This window comes from Heterocephalus glaber, unplaced genomic scaffold (genome assembly GCF_053883595.1).
Source record: "Heterocephalus glaber isolate CG9 unplaced genomic scaffold, H.glaber_assembly_v1.0 deba00001606, whole genome shotgun sequence".
Taxonomy (NCBI): Eukaryota; Metazoa; Chordata; class Mammalia; order Rodentia; family Bathyergidae; genus Heterocephalus; species Heterocephalus glaber.
The window spans coordinates 21,636,912-21,653,447 of NW_028258377.1; the positions used below are offsets into that span (position 1 = coordinate 21,636,912).

At 41.9% G+C, this 16,536-nt stretch overlaps 1 protein-coding gene across 18 annotated transcripts in view; it reads right to left on the reverse strand.

Moving 5' to 3' along the window:
* Positions 1-16,536, reverse strand: part of Tenm2 (teneurin transmembrane protein 2) — a 1,248,268-nt gene that overhangs the window by 387,625 nt on the left and 844,107 nt on the right. The window contains exon 1 of one of the 18 annotated variants that reach the window (XM_087194520.1): positions 7,078-7,793. The exons of 14 other annotated variants lie outside the window; for them this stretch is intronic. Coding sequence is in view for 1 of the 4 variants with exons in the window: in XM_087194518.1 (XP_087050644.1) it covers positions 1,467-1,638 (172 nt within the window). In the remaining 3 variants the exon portion in view is untranslated. Of the gene's footprint in view, positions 1-1,466; positions 6,264-6,283; positions 7,023-7,044; positions 7,794-16,536 lie in introns of those variants that run through there. 3 more of the 18 variants (XM_087194519.1, XM_087194521.1, XM_087194518.1) reach the window with 3 other exon arrangements.

Sequence of the window (16,536 nt, forward strand, 5' to 3'; positions counted from 1 at the left end):
CACCTTGGGCTTGTTCACTGTGTGGTTAAAGTAGCAGCAGGGGGAAAGGTCTCCGCAGAGAAACAGATACTAAACCAAAGCCTGCTCAGCAGAAGGCAGTGGGCCACTGGCTTCTGTCTTAGACATGGAGGATGGATACAGAGTGAATTTCCATTTGGTGGGGTGAGACATGAACCAGCCAGAATCTCAGCACTCTACTAATTTAAACTCAAATTATTTTGAAAATGGAGGAAAGATCTTAGTATGCAATTGGGATCAAAATGAAATGCTGATGTTGAGTATAGCTTAAAAAAGAAGAACTGTGTGTGTCATGCTCTGGAGTGAGCATGTTCACATGCTTATTTCATTTAACTACCTGGCAAGCTAATGAGGGAAGTGCCACGGTTATCCTCATTGACCTGAAGTGTAGCTATAAGGAACTTGCTCATGGTCATATAGCTAGCAAGTGGCAGAGCTCCAGAGTCTCTGCTCTTAACTTGGCCACTGCCTCTATAATCAATCAATCAATCAATCAATCAATGAATCATCCCTCTGGAAAGGATATTTAAGGGCATCATAAAATACACAATAAGGTATTATGTGTCAGAAAAACTGATATCTATAAAACAAAAACAAAACAATTTGTCCATTCTTGGAGGGCTAGGAGGTTGGTGACTAGAAATGGTATCACTCCTATTCGTGGGGAGATGAATCTTTATAATATAGTCTTCCTCTTGCAGAGCCCCAGAAAGGGAGAAAGCCCAATGTCTTGAGGAAAACTGCAAAAATAGAGTGAGCTGCAGTCATTCAGAGGCAGCAAGGAGCTGGAGCCCTCGGTGGGTAGAACTGAACTAGGAATTGCTTAAGAGGAAAAATGTCAAATGTTCCGTGTAAGATTCTTTTTCTTCTTTTTCTCCAAAAGTTCAGTAAAGTAAGCTCCACATATGCTTATGGGTAGGCAAATGCATGTACCTGTGCATTTGTTTGCTTAGTTGATTATGTGATTTTTGCACAAGGAAATGGACTGAGTTCCACAACTGGATCAGTGGAGGGTGGAGAAAAAGGGCCAAAGGAGGTGATGGGCTGTGAGCCATGAGACTCTTAGGCTGCAGGAACAAGCACTGAGAAACACAGGTGAGCATGATTTCATGCCCAAAGCCAGGCTGACATGCAGCATTGGGGATGAGCTGACACACTGGCCACAGGCTTTTGTTATGTCATCGTTAACATTATTCCCACAGAGTCTAGAAGGATTAGTATTCACTCTTCATAAATTAGGGCACCAAGAGCTCATTCCCTTCAGTGCCGACCTAGCATGTAATCAAAACCAACAAGACAGCCAGGGCCAAATCCCAGGTCTACCAAGGCCAACCTGGCAATTCACTCACAAGGGAGCCTGACACTTCAGCAGGGCACAGCTTATGGGATAATGGGTGAATGCTTTCCACTGCTTTATCCTGGGAGGTGCAACCAACAGTCTACCCTACCTGGGGCTGGCTGAGAGTCAAATGGTGGCAGATGAACCAAAGTATAGGAGCTCAGGATTAAAAGGTGAGGTTCTGCAGCATGTCCAGCTTCCTTCCCGCCATTCCAAGCAAACCCGAAGCAGACTGAGTAGGCTGTTCTCGCAAGGGCTGTTCGCAGAACCCACTGAAACATTTTCACTGAAGCGCTGCACCTCTGCCATCACCACATGGCATAGTTAAACTGCTGGTTGGAAAATAAAAAAACCAAAATATCAAGACTTCCCTCCCCCACCTCCCCAAATCTCTCAAATCCATGTGGTGTATGGGCTATGTTACAAAGGGACTCATTGGCTGTGATACTCATTAACAGAGACTCAATTATGTGCTTCTTTATCTAGAGTCAGCATTTCAACCTGTATTTCTGACACCATGCCCAGAAGTTTTAACTATGTGAAAGAATCCAAATGCACCCACCCTTACATAAATATAAATCAAGACTGAAAAATGAATATATATCTGCTTCCATCCAAGCCAGATTTCCTAGTGGCAACACCAGAAACCTTGCCTGAAAACACATAGTGTTTGTTTTTGTAAAAGCTCTTCTCTAAAATCTTTTTGGAATTGATGTAAGTTGTGGAAAGCAGGAGATCCCTTTGCAAGCATCCTTTGCCTATTTACACAGGTCTCAAACTGGCAGCTCCCAGGCTTCTCCTGGGCAGTTCTCACATGATTAGTAGTAGCCAGCACATTAAAAAAATTTGAATTAGTTGCGCAAATTGTAAAAGTCAAGAGCTTTCCCATAAACCCACATTGCACTACTTTGATATAGTCAGCCTTTGTTTTGCTCCCTGCCATGAACTGCTAGATGTTTTGGACTTTTGAGATCATGGCAGATTAGAGAGGGCTCAGACTCAATTGCATGGAAAAGCATTTACCTGGGACGCAGCTCATTTTTGCAGTACAATCTCATGTCCCCCTTGTGAGCTGGGTGCTGGTTCACTGAACTCAGTACCTTGGGTTCCTAAACCTGCAGAGTGTTTGCCACATTATGGACCTGCACAGTCCTGCTCCATGTTTTCACTGAGAACCTTCCAGTCTACTTCTCTTGACCAATGGCCTCTAGGATGGGCTCCTCCCTCCTCTGTGCCCACAGGGTAAATGTAACCCTGGGAGTCTTTCCTTCCTCAGCCCTCACAACACTGAAGACGATGCTTTACTGAATTTTTGTTAACAAGGCACCCTCACCACACCAGAAGTGCCTTCTAAACAGGGACTCTGTCTCCAACACTTTTTCCCAGGTCTTATCAGAAAGCCAAGCACACAGGAGGATTCAAAAGGGGCCTTTGGAAGTAAAGAGATCTCTGTGCCATTTTTGCCACCTGGGTGTTACCTGCAGGTCAGGACAGTGGCCAGTGATGGGTCACAGGGCAGTGGGGTGTGTGACAGGGCTACTGGACAGCACACCAGGTAAGCTGTGCTGGGTTCTCAGCCGAGTGCGGTGGATGAAGCAGACATGCCAAGCCTGCCTGAGGGAAAGAGAATTGCACCATGCTGGATCTCAGCACTTGGTCCCAGAGGCAGAGAGGAGTCTGGGTGTCATCCCTGAGAGGAGCCATTTAGGAGAGCAGGCCATCACCCTGCCAAGGTCAGAGCTTTCTCCACTTCCGGGATCCCCAAACAGCCCTGTCTGTCCAGGCCTCATTTTCTCATACAGCATACAGGAGAATTAGAAAATTATTCAACTAACTAAAGTAATTGAAGCTACGTAAGATGGGGTTAGAAGAATTTTTCAAAGGGTTAACAGAGCTACTTGCTCTTTGGGTCAGTGACTGTCATAACGATTTTTCTCTTGCCATATGCTCCTCTAAATCGAATGAATGTGCCATCTCCCTCTATAGCATCTGGTCCCAACCATTCCAAGGTACACAAGGAAGCTGCAGGCTCAGGCTGTGGATTTTATAACACAGGACAAGAGTCACATTCCTGTCATTAAAACAAAATACTGCACTTGCATAATTCTCTCTTGGGTTTTATACAGAATTCTAGGAACGCCATAGGAGCAATTCAAATAAATGGATGCAGATTTCAGGGGCTTTTTAAAGCCTATACATTTTGTGCCTATATATGTGTATGTATAGATACATGGACACACACATACACATATGATAGTTGCCCTCATTGCTCAAATAAAAATTCTTGTTACTCCTAAAAGGAGCTAAATATTTTAAGCTTTGGATGAAAATAGAATCCCACTAATCTAAAATATGGATGAAAAGAGTCGTAGGGCCTATCTCTTTTTCGGTATTTTGAAATACAAAAAGGAAAAATTTCCATCACAAGCCAAAGGCAAAGTAGCACTATCAACCTCCAACCACATTTTCTAGAGGAAGAAAAAAATCTGGTGAGCAATGCAGTACAAAGGGTTGCCTGTCTCACATTGGTAATAATCTCTATCAAATTGATCCATTTACTTAATTTTTTCTCAAAGATCTCACACCACCTCCTTTAAGAGTTCATTACAAAATCCAAATGGGTTTAATGAAAAGTTTACCACCTAACAAATGGCTTGAACAACCCGTTCTTTTCTTGTTCTAAAGATCTTTGTGCTTATTTTGTCAGAAGCACAAAAAGTAGAAATGCAATTGCATTTGTGCTGATGCTAAATGTTAATAGATTTGCCTAAATGCCTGTTAATAGTCCCCCTAAAATTAGCTAGACTAGTAGTGCATGCCTAATGTGTTGTTGTTTTTGTTGTTTTACTTGCTTTTTTTCCCCTTCTTCTTCTTTCATCAGAGAGGGAAAAAAGATCCCTCGCAAAAAGTGTAGGTCTTTAAGCTGTGAAGCATTTCGTGTCACATGTGAGTTCTAAAGGAAGAACATACATTCTGAAACTATCCCACAGTTCTGACATTCTGTCATGAAGGTGACGAATCCTAGTGCTCCAATGTTTCATTAAATTAAACATGAAATGTTTAATGTTTTGTTAAATTAAACATGAAGCTGTGACTTTGAGCCCGAGAAGCATAGCCTTCCATCAATTGCTCATATCCCTTCAGGTCACTCTTAGGTTATATAAATGGGGTTTTGTTTATTATGAGTACTGTATTTCTCTGCAGTTACAATGTACTTTCTTCCAATGCACTTATAAATAAAAACCAACAGGCAACACAAATTATAGATGTTTCAAATATTTCTAAACTTGGTCCTACAGAGAATAGCCAGCAGATAGCCCCTCAGCTAATTCTCTATGTTCTTTTTTTCTTTCCAGATATTCACATTTATCATGAGTTGTTTCCAAAGAGCAGAGGTGTTTCTTTTTAAATCAGATCTCAAGCCCATTTCACAGGTGGGCGGGCATACTGTTTTCCTAAGAGTAGAAAGCTCACCGGAAAACTGTTGAGACATTCTCAGGCTAAAGATGAAATCTTAGCAGCTCCAAATTAAAAAAAAACAACCAAAACCCAAAAACCAAACCCAAATCAAAACCCTCCTGGGTTCTGAACCAGGAAGACAGAAATTGCCAGTGAAAACAGAACAAAACAAAAAGAAAACTCTGATTTCGGCAAGTATTATCACAGACAGAGACATCTGTGGGCTTTTGTGAGATTGGAGTTAAATTTTGATGGAACCATTTAAAGCAGCAGATAAACGAAGCCCAGCCACTGCTGGGAAGGATGAAATGAAACACAAACACACGTTCCTTCTCCACCAATTCAAGAACATTATTAAATGTACTTTGTAGGGTTGTCAGTAACATATCCAAGGGCTCCTATGATAAAGTTTCCAAATACTACTTAATAGAAGGCATTTGAATGATAATTGTAAATGGAGAGAAAATAATAACCAAGACAATAAAAAACAACTACTTAACACATTAAAAGGTACAAAATACAAATGTCTCAGGATGAAAGTGGCAGATTCTTTTTACATTTTTCATGTGAATCTAAGTGGGTTATTCCCAGCTTCCAAGAGAAGTGTAAAGCAGCAACAGAATAGAACCATTTCCCAAAAGAGCAAGTCACGCACATCTTTCTAGTCTATCCACATTTGACCTCTGTGCTTTTCCTGGGTTGACACACCAGCTCCTATCACTGACCTAAAACTATGAGATAGCCTGGATTTGGTAACAGATCCCTGCCTGGTGAGAACCCTTCTCCCAGCTAGTTACCCAAATCCGGAGGAATATAATTGACACTTCCCATTCTGAAGCTTCATGTCTGTGAGGCAAACTAAATAAATTAAATGGATCCTGCTTTAATCTTCTTTTCTAGACCCCAAATGCCTTAATCAAAAGGAAAACAAAACAAAACAAAACAAATGTTCCCTGAGGTCCTTTTTTAAATCACTAGAGTATAACCAAAGGAATCGTTGTCTTTTTTATTTTCCTATTTTTTTTTTCCTGGAATGCCCAGAGCCTATCCCTAACATCAAGGGAGAATTACTTCTAATATCCCTCTATACCATCCTCGCACTTCCCACCTTTGGCTTCAAGTGTATCACTTGTGGCCAGGGCTAGGCTTAAGTTACATTTTAAATCAAAATCTGGAAGATGCTTCAATTAGATATTCGGTTTGGCACACCTCCTGTAAAAATCCTGTGGAGAGACATTTGTTTCCTTCCTACAAATGAACTGTGGTGTTTGTGGTCCCTCTTACTTTCCCCAACGCACACTTTACCTTTAAATGAGCTTAGGCTGCAGGGCTTTGTTTGGGGTTAGCTGTCCCGAAAAGCTCATTTGGCTCTTCCCATTAAGGCAAGAGGCTCTAAAAGGCTAGCAAGACGCTTTTAACTATGTTTGAGGGGCCGTCATATCTTGTTAACAGCAGCCACACACTTACCTGGCTTTCAGGGCCTTGACAGAGCTGTTCTATTCCTTCTGGGAGAAGGAACACAAAATGAAATTAACCAATCATTAGCTGGAGCCATCCAGGCTGCACCAGATTCTCATTTTCCAAAAACCAAGTGAGGCGGGTTTCTCCAAAGTTCTTCTTCTGTTGGCCTCTCCCTGGTATATACAGCTCACCAAGGTCCTGGCTGCAGTTTCAAAAGTACTACTCAATAAAAGGATTTTAAAGGCTGTGCTGGGAGCCGGGAGCCTCAGATCCCAGTTTGGCTTTTTCTCCATCAGCATTCCTCTGCAAGCCTGCACAAAGCGAGGTACGCTACATTATTTATGTCAGCTCTAGGCTCTGGAAAACACACACTGGCATCCTGATTACTAAGAATCCTCATGGATACAATTAAACCATTCCCACATATTTTTTTCCTCCTCTCTTCCCTGATTCAACCTCTTTCAGATGAAGCCAAAGCACTTTGAGGCCTGTCCGAACTCATCTATTAGGAGCCAAGAGAGCATGGAAAGATGGCTACTGTGGTGAAAGAACCCAGGGAAAAGGATTCTTTCCCTGGCTGGAGCAGAAGGCACTCCAAGGAGCAAATTGTAGATAACCAGTAGGGGAACTGGCCCTTCAAGTGGTCTCGCTGGGCTAGGGGCACTGACTCCGAAGCAGCAAAGTGAAGGCATTTGGATGAATTCATGGAAGATTGATTTAGAATGGGCTGTTAAGGGAAGGAAGAAATATCTGGCAACACCACTAACCTTCTGAGCTGGATGAAGAGCAATCACACTCACCCCAAAAGGCTCCTCAGTGCCCCATCAAAGTCACAGCACTAGACGGGAAGACCAGAGATTTAGCCAAGTAGAGCAATGATTCTGTCCCCAAGTCTCCTCTTCAGCAAGAATGAACAATTCTCCAAGTTTCAGTCCACCATTTCCTTCCTGTTATAGTCCAACAATACACTATGAGCTGGGCATGTTAGACACAGGCAGAATGAACTCCACGCTGGCGCAGTGAAAGCAGGGTGATGACAGGAACTTCCGCCTTTGGAGTAGTGAGAAGGCAATGAAATTTCCCTGGCTGTCTACCTAGACGGTCCCTGCTTGGCAGGCAAAGGTGACTTCACTTTGCAAAAGCCCCAGGCACCACTTAGTGAAACAACTTTTGGCAAGACCTCACAGTTAAGTCAGTTCATCTAAGCAAGAAGTCAGCTTGGGGAGAGTCAATTGTCTTGTGCAAGAAGAGCACAAGGGGGCAAGAACAACTTGCCTTACTCCAAAGGCTCCCTTGAACGTGCATTCTTGCATTTGCCAGGTTTTTCTTTGAAGTGACTGTCACTTCCAATGACTTAGTCCACTCTATTCAGATACATTGGGTGGAAAGCTGCTGGCTAAGATGGAAGTAATGGATAAAGGACATGGTGTAGGTCAGTGGAGCAGAACCCAGAGTGGGCAAACCTACTCTCTGATGCACACATTAGCAGAGCAATGGAAATGTTCTCCAGCACAAGATGAAGCAGAGCTGGACCCTCAACAATAAATAGGCAGCAGGCACCATTATGGAAAAAGTGTGTGTGTGCATGCACACACACACACACACACACACACATATCATACAAAGGACAACAATATAACCTGAGAACCCAAGCGTGCGCAGAATAGAAAAGTAAAGAATTCAAATCCCCCTGTGGGTTGACTCTGAATTGGTATACTGGCTCTCAGCAAGATACTGGGCTGTGTGATCCAGCCTTCTAACCCTTTCCAGGTCCCTGGTCACACCAGAACCCACTGTGCTCTCAGCTTGAAGTGTTTCCTTCATCTTCTCCACTAAAGCATCCAGCCCATGCTCTGAGGTTCCTTGACTAAGACTTAGAAACAACTAATGAGAGTGACGAGATCAGTTGCTATTACTTTGGAGGAAGGTTTTTCAAGAACATTACTTATTCTTTCAAAATCTAAGTCACAATCAATTGAGAAGCTGACCTCAGATTCAAAATCATGTCTTGGGTCCTTTGAGAACCACTGTGCTGCCCTCGAGGGCTGCAGTGCAGGAAGGGTCAGTGGTCTGCAGTCAGGCACTAACTCGGTGCCCTTGGACAAGTTATTGATCCTCCTTGAGCCTCCATTTTTCTCATGTAGAAACTAAGACCATATTATTTTGAGGACTCAGTGAGAAATACAAAACAGATAGCTTTGTGTCTGGTACCCTTTGAGCCCATAATAACCCTTGGCTGTTATAAATTTTCAAAATGTTTTCAATTAAATGGCATAAAATTTATAGTGACATGGTTTGCCTGTGCCCAAGCCACATCTTTAAGTGCTCTCTGAACAATCAGATCATTATTGACAATCTGTGTACAAAGCACACATCACCATCATTTGCCTTCAATAAACTTGTTCAGCTGAATTGTCCCATGACAGAGATCTCAATAAACACTAAACAGAGTGTAAAAATGGTTGGTATTAAGAGAGGAGTCATGTAACAATTATGTCTTTTAAAAGAGGATTCCAGAGTTCTCCAAATCAATTGGATACCTTTCTGTAGGTTAAACTGTATGCTGAGAGAATTCTGATGTCCAAGCCATGGATGCTGTAGTGGAGACAGGAAGAAAAACATTGACCAGAAGCCCCGAGCTCTAGAATCTTCCTTCTTCTTACCTATATACCCTCTCTTGCAAACTACAAAGAACAACCTGGGAATGTCCAATCTAGCACAAAGCTGGCACTTCATGAAGAAGGACAGGGATGGCTGGATGGATGATGTGACTCATTCAGTTTCATGCCACCCAGCACAGCTGGGCTGAAACCCACAGGATTGACATCCCATCCCATGCTCCATCTCTTCTCCTGCAATGTGTAAGGCAAAATCAATGGGACTCCCTACCAGATTTTCATCTCACTATCCAGCAAGTCAGTTTTGACTCAGTTCACTCCTTATACTTCAATACTGCCAAACAGTAGCAATACAGTACTTAAATTTGCCAAATATATTTTCCAGAAAGTATTTTTTAAATTTTGATTTTTAAAGATTCTCCATAAAGGAGGTCCTACAGGTTTTGTCAGCTACTATTTTTTTCCATTTTTGTGATGCTGGGGATCAAATCTGAGGCCTCATACATGCTAGGCAAATGCTCTACCACTGAGGCACACAGCCAGCCCTGGCATTTTACTATCTGTTTTGACAGCCATTTCTAGGTCTTTTAAATGAGAAAAAGCAGTATCCCAAACTCGTCATATTTCATAAAGGCTTCATTTTCATTGGATGACCATACACAGATAAAGTGCCAGTATTTCCAAAGAGTTCAGAAAATGTTTTAATCGTTCTCTTTCTTAACGTCACAGTTAATGGACAATCATAGACAATCATATCTTCTTCTGAATAAACACAAGATGGCTTGAACACCCAGCTATTTGTAGTACTAGTCACAATGCTTCCTGCTGGCATAAATGAAGACTATCAATAAGAAGTAGATTCCACCACATCTTCCCAACTAGGAAATATTCACAAGTTATTTACCTGTGAATGGTTAAACTTTATAAGCATTATTAATATTCTTTTCTCAATTAGAGTTCCAAGCAACTCTGTCTTTTGGCTCTTGTTAGGCTACTTGAACAAAAATAAGGTATGTTGCATCATTCACGGAAGCTGTTTCTCCAGTTGAAACATGAATTATGAGTGCTTCTGAAACACAGCAGCCAAATCAAGTTGTAACATGGTCCTGCTTTATTTACTACACAGATCACAGCTAATCACTTTCTAATACGAGTCATGCTTTTGCTTCATTAAGCTAACATTTCCCTGATTTTCCCTTTATTTAGGATGTACCACCACGGAGGTGCATACTACGTTAAATCAGCCTTAATGTAAACATTTGTTCTCTGATACGGTATACTTCATCTGAGGGTAATTCTGACTTTGTTGGGACATTTGTATTTTTATAAGGTGTGGGATTAAGAATACTAGTCTTCAAACACAGGCCTCTCGTTGTCTCTGTAAATAACATGAGCACACTCTTGATCTTTGAATTCTATAGTTTTTATTATTTTTTAAAATCTGGGGTGCGAGCTCCAACTTAGTTCCTCATGATGAGTGTCCTTAAATATGTACTGCTGAGGCATAGGTGTGCCCCGCTTGCAACAGAGTTGAAAGACAATCATGGCTTCCAAGGTGGCAATGCAAGGGGCTTCCTGAGGCGCTGACTTCCCATTCCCACAGGGATGGAACAATTGTTTAAGGCTATCTTTAAATTGGTGGCTTAAAACATTATGATACAAGAAAAGATTCAGATACTGTATAATCTTTTTCAATGAGGCAAACTTTTTTCAATTAGGCAAAAGAAAAGCGGTCATCTTACTCCCAGAAGTTAATTTTAAGCTGTTTATGAAGAGAACCCACAGCATTTTTCTTGTATATACAGGTTGATTAAAACATTTGGTTGGTTCTTTTCTGTTTTGTTTCATATAGATATGTTTCTTAGCTTTCCACATTATTTTTTATTTTATTGATAATATTTTTAGAACACAATGATCACATTCATCATGAGGGTTGGTACATGTACAGAACACATCTTAATTCTTTTTACTTCCATTCCTCTTCCTTTGCCTCCTCCCTCCCACATCTCCAGATCCCCTTCCCATTTGCAAATTATCTATTTTCCTGTTTCCTCCTATCCATCTTTTATTTTGCTCTTTAAATTATTTATACTTTGGGTTTTTCATATGAGAGAAACCATGCAATATTTAAGCTTGTGTGTCTTATTCATTTCACTTAACATGTCGGTCAGTGCTGCAACGTTCTAAATTGTGGCTGGGCAAGAAGGCAGCAATTGGTAAAGAGTCCCGAGAGAGACAGAGAGAGAGAGAGAGAGGAGAGAGAGAGAGAGAGAGAGGAGAGAAAGAGAGAGACAGAGAGGAGACAGAGAGAGAGGAGAGAAAGAGAGAGAGAGAGAGAGAGAGAGAAGGGATAGAGTAGAATGTGGCTCCATGCTTACTATGACATCCCCTCCCTGGATGTCTCCAGAGGAATACAGTTGCCATCACCCTTCTTGGATCTTTTTATGATAACTGTGGCTCCATTGTCCTTTCTCAAGTTGTCATCAGTGAAGGTAAGGTTTCCCTGCTGCTTTAGTAACTACTCTCCAACTCTCTGAGTTGTTCTGTATCAAAGTAAACAAAAGTCCAAATAAGACTTAAATGGTCAGTTGGTTCAAATACCTAACAGCCCAGAGAAAGAAAAGAGAACATTAGAGAAAATAAAGGATTTTTTCAGTGTCATTTTAAGGACTCACTATGGAGCTGGGAAGAGAAGCCTTGTGTATAAATTCCTCCCTCTACGTGGAGCCATTATTTTCTTTTTCATTTTCCCACATCTACCATCTCCATTAATTTTGCAGGCTTTGTCCATGAAAAAATATCATGGTCCATATTTTCATATTCTGTGATTTCCAGTTGTAAGGGAAAAAGCTTAAGTCTGGGCACTTTCCTAAGCTTGTAGGAATTATATGGGCCTGTTGTGAACACAACTTCAGATGTAGGACAGGCATTCTCCAAACATGTCCACAGTGGAGTATGCCCTTATGTTCTGGACTTGAGTCTCCTCACAGCATAAGTTCATAACTTTAGGTTTCTCATAAATGTAAGGAGGAGAAGAATGGAGCCTGGTTCACCTAGCTTTTTCAAGGTTAGACTTGATATGTCACACTGGGAATATATTAAAGACTCAGTAGCTATCATTCATCCTGAGCTCAGATATATCACAGGACAGCTACAAATTCTTCCCTTGGACTTGAGATTCTTGGGCAGATCCTATAATTTTGGGACAATCCTGAAATCTTCTGAGTGGCCACCAATATCCTGCCTTATATGCTGTCATTGTGAAGAGGGTAGAGAGAAGGAAAATAGAACTGCAGACAGTGAGGACCTGTGTGGAGGATGTAGAGGGCGTCCTGTCACTCAGACAGACCCAGGGTGGCAGATTCCCACTCCCCACTGCTGAGCTGGGCCGGGTGAAGACAGTGCTGACTCCTCTGGTAGCAAGTGTTGGACTTCTCCAGCTCGGCACTTCCTAACCATTAGTCCCTTCCTACCACCTGGAGCTTTGCTCTATCCAGTCTTTCCCTGGACCGACACTGACAGTTCCATCCAGTCTTCAGTTCTTCCCTACACTTTAATATTTTTCTTCAAAGTGATTTACTGCTTCCCACTTGAGTCTCCTCCTTGCTAGTAATATCCACAAAAATCACAGCTGGGATGCTCTCCCTGTTCCCTTCCCTTGCATTTTTCCTAAGATGTATTATAACAAATAGTAAAAGAAAAAAAATCACCACGGAGCTTTTAAGGATGCTTTGCATTGGTCTACATGGTACTTACAACTTACACGTATGTTTGAAAATACTGTCCTAGATGGAACTTCATTTTTCTATATTTATTTGGACCAGAGTATCTATTTAAGCCTTTTCCCCTTAAGAATGCACTGTCTGGGCATGAAAGGTCACTAGGAAAAGGATTACTCTAAAAATGAAGTTTTCATTATGTCCTAAAGTCCAGTTAGAAAACTCAGAGAAGAGCCCACACGTTACTTTTCATCTTGGGAACTGATGCTTGAATGTGTTAAAAGGCTATTTATTTTCCAACGTGTTACTTGGGCTTGGTGCCATGTAAACTCAAAGTGTTTGTAGAGATTCCCTTGGGGACAAAGGAAAAATCATCTATATAGATCAAATGTGTATTAGCAGCACTAGCAATTGGTCTCTGGAGACTGATAAAGACCTTTTTAGACAGATATTACTGCATAGCTTTTTAGGAGCTTCCACTGAAGTAGCCTTGGGTGTCACAAGTTTGGGGCTTTCTTCATGTCCTAAGTATCAAACAGGAGAAAAGTAGACAATGCAAAGCTGGCTTAAGAACTGCCACCTTCATTGCAGACAAACCACAGTACCAAGTCCACACTCTGGTCTCCATCAATATTTCATGTTCCCAGACTCATAAGAAAACACATCTGTTGCCTTCCTGCATTGTAATGTGTGGGATGGTGAAAGATTATTACAGCCCAGGTTCAAGAATTTAAAAATTCATCAGCTCCTCAATTTAGAAAGCTGATAAGTGGTTAGGACTTATGAAGGCTCCACAGGCCTGAAATGACCAAGAGGGGCCCGAGCTCTGTTCCTGAGAAATCTGTGACGTAAATGAAGTTTGATGCACTGGGGGGGAAGAGGGAGTGGCATTAGAATCGTGACTGCTGGGGGTGCAGACTGGGCCAGTGGGATTAGGCCTCAGTGCTCTGGCCTACTATGAACAGGTTTGCCACGTTTTACAGTATCCTCCATTTTCATCTCCACAAATTGGGATGTCCACTGTCCCAGCCCTCCTCAAAAGGAAGTGGCCCAGACCCTGCTCATGAAATAATGGGAACTGCTGACCCGAGGGGGAGTCACAGGGAAGCCTGACACTCTCCAATCCTGGGTCCAAACCTTTGGATTTCCAGCATCTGGCTTAGAGAAGTGTAAGAGAGTTTCAGCTGCAGCAAAATGGTGAAGGGGAAACACGTATAACTTTCTGGTCTGATAGATTGTCTCATAACCTTATCCCCTCTAGCCTGCCTTTTTTTCAGTGGAAACTCTTGGTAGAATGAATCCCAGGACATGGCCACCAATCTGTGTGGCATCCTAGATGGCTCACTGTGGCTCACAAACACATTATTGCTCCTCCTCTGTCCCCCATGCCCTTCACTGCCTTTTTCATTTGCTTGTCTTTTGGTCCCATTACTAGTCTATTAAAGACAGATACTACTCCAAATGATAGTTTTCCTTAACCTGTAAGTATGTGACACAGATTCCCTGAGAAACCAGCCTGGTGGATAAGGCAGCTAGGAGTTAATGTCAGCTCGAGCCAACTTTCCACGGAGCATCTTTTCTGCAGATATAGATGGACATCAGCAGGATACACTCAGCCTGCTGCTTAGAAAATGTGCCTCTTTCTAAGAAATCCTAGGGTATTAGATTTGATGCAGAGGCATTAAGTTTCCATGAACAGCATTCACCAATAAATAGAAGAAGAATAATCTTTATTCCTTCTACTTTAAGTCAACAAACAGAATGTCAGGATGCCTGACCTCATATTTCTACACAGGTACCACCTCTCCCCACTCTGGCTATTGCCAATCCTTGGAGGGTGGGTTGCTTCCAGGAGAGATCTACAGGGCAAACTTGCACTGTGATAACAGCAACACAATCAATTCCCTAGGATGATTCTCTTAAATGGAAATCTGAACATCACTCCTACTTAAAAATTCTCTCTTGGCCTCATCACCTGCAGGACAAAGCCTTCATTCTATCCTGATATCTTCAGGCCCTTTTCACCACCTGCCTTTTGCTTTATGCTTCCAAAACACCACATTTCTTGGATGATCTCATCTTATGCAATACTTTGAGTCTTTATGAGCTGTGTTCTCTTTAGAAGGGTTTTCTTGCATTCCTCTATCTCTAAAACGTCGGACATAATTCTTATACATCTTTCAAGATCATTCATATCCCTTGTTTCCAGGGACTTGCCTCACCCTCTACATTTCACAGCTGAGATAATGTCCTTGCCAGTGTGCTCCATGCATAGTGGTCTCAACTTTGCACTGAGTGATTTGTTCTGCAAAACAGTTATGCCAGTGACTTGCACATTGTAGATGCTCAATAATTTTTAACAGCTATTTTTACCCCATCACTGCATTTAATTGACCGGCTTACAGTATTTGCTCACCTGCCTTAGGCCCTTATTAAATACAAGGCTTTGAACCTTTAATGTATTTCCCAGTATTATGGCACCTACTAGGTCTCAGGTGGGCATGATAGACTCAAGCAATTTGGATGTCTGAGGACTCTACATGGTGCCTACTCATCGTTACAGGGACTCACTAGGCAAAGAAGTTGGGAGTAAGGCTCTTCTAAATTCTGATCCTGGGAGCATAAATCTCAGATATTTTTTTCTATTCCTTTTGATGACCACTGTCGTGTGATACACCCCAGGCTAGTATCCAAAAACCACACATCTCAGGATCCAGCGGAGCTGATGTAAGAAAAGAGCTTTCTCTGCTTTCCATTACTCTAATCAAACTATTTGTTACACTGACTTGCCTAATCTGATTTGAGAAGAGCCTTAATAGCAGGGTAAAAGCAAAGAATGAAGCCAGTTCTTCAAGAAGGAGCTCACTTTAATGGCAATTTCTCTGTTGTCCATTGCGACAAGTGCAGCCCCTGACTGGGGCCAATTGTTGCACTTGGATACAAGCAGGAGGCTCTCCCCGAGGCTGCACAGATTTCTTAGGGCACAAGTCAGCCCTTCCTGATTTAATTAGAGTTTTTTTCTCCCTCCACCTCTCTTGACCTTCTGCTTGATTATGTAGTGAAGTATTCCTGGAGAGCAATAATCCTGTAAGCTCAACATCAACCTCCACAGCTATGAAAATGACAAAGCTGTCAAAATTTCAGCCTTACAACTTCCAGATAGGGTCAGTGCAGAGATGTAATGACAGAGAAACTGAAGGGCCAGAATCCGTTAAGACAAAAAGTGAAGAGTTAAAGAAATAAAAGAACCCACACAATGCCAATTGGAAGCTTTACATTTCAGGCTATGTTCGAAACTTCTGCCTTTCTATGTGCACCATTAACATGGTGATTTAGTAATTTCTGTGGGAGCTGCCATTCCCTTGGAATGCTATTAGTGTCAGAGTCAGGGAAAATGAGGAAGTCTTTTTTTCTCCCAGAGTATGCAAACAGAAGCTTAGAAACATGTTTGCATTTGGATTGGATGATCTAAACCAACAAAGTTCAACCTTTTCACTAGAAGCTGTGAGCTGTTTGACAAGACCTACTTTTTATCAGGCAGGTTCAAAGTCTACACACTGCACAGGCTTCCTTAATAAGAGGGACTAATAAGATTATTTCCTTAAAGATGTAACCTTGGCACCCATCTGCCTACCAGAAGATAGAGCAGATTCATTCTCTAAATTGCTTACCTTCAAAAGAAATGCTCTGTTGACTGGAGTAGGGACCCAGCATGGCACACCAACGTGCTATTAGTAGGATTCTAATTTGGATTTGAAGTGGCTATTACTTTTAGCTCTCTTTCTCTCTCTCCCCCAAAAATTAATGCCCCAAACTAAGTACAAAGATTGCATTTCAATGGGATCAGCAGGAAGAATTGATATTCCACTTTTCCCAAAAATTTTATCCCCAGATATCTAGCTTCTACTCAGGGGCATATTGT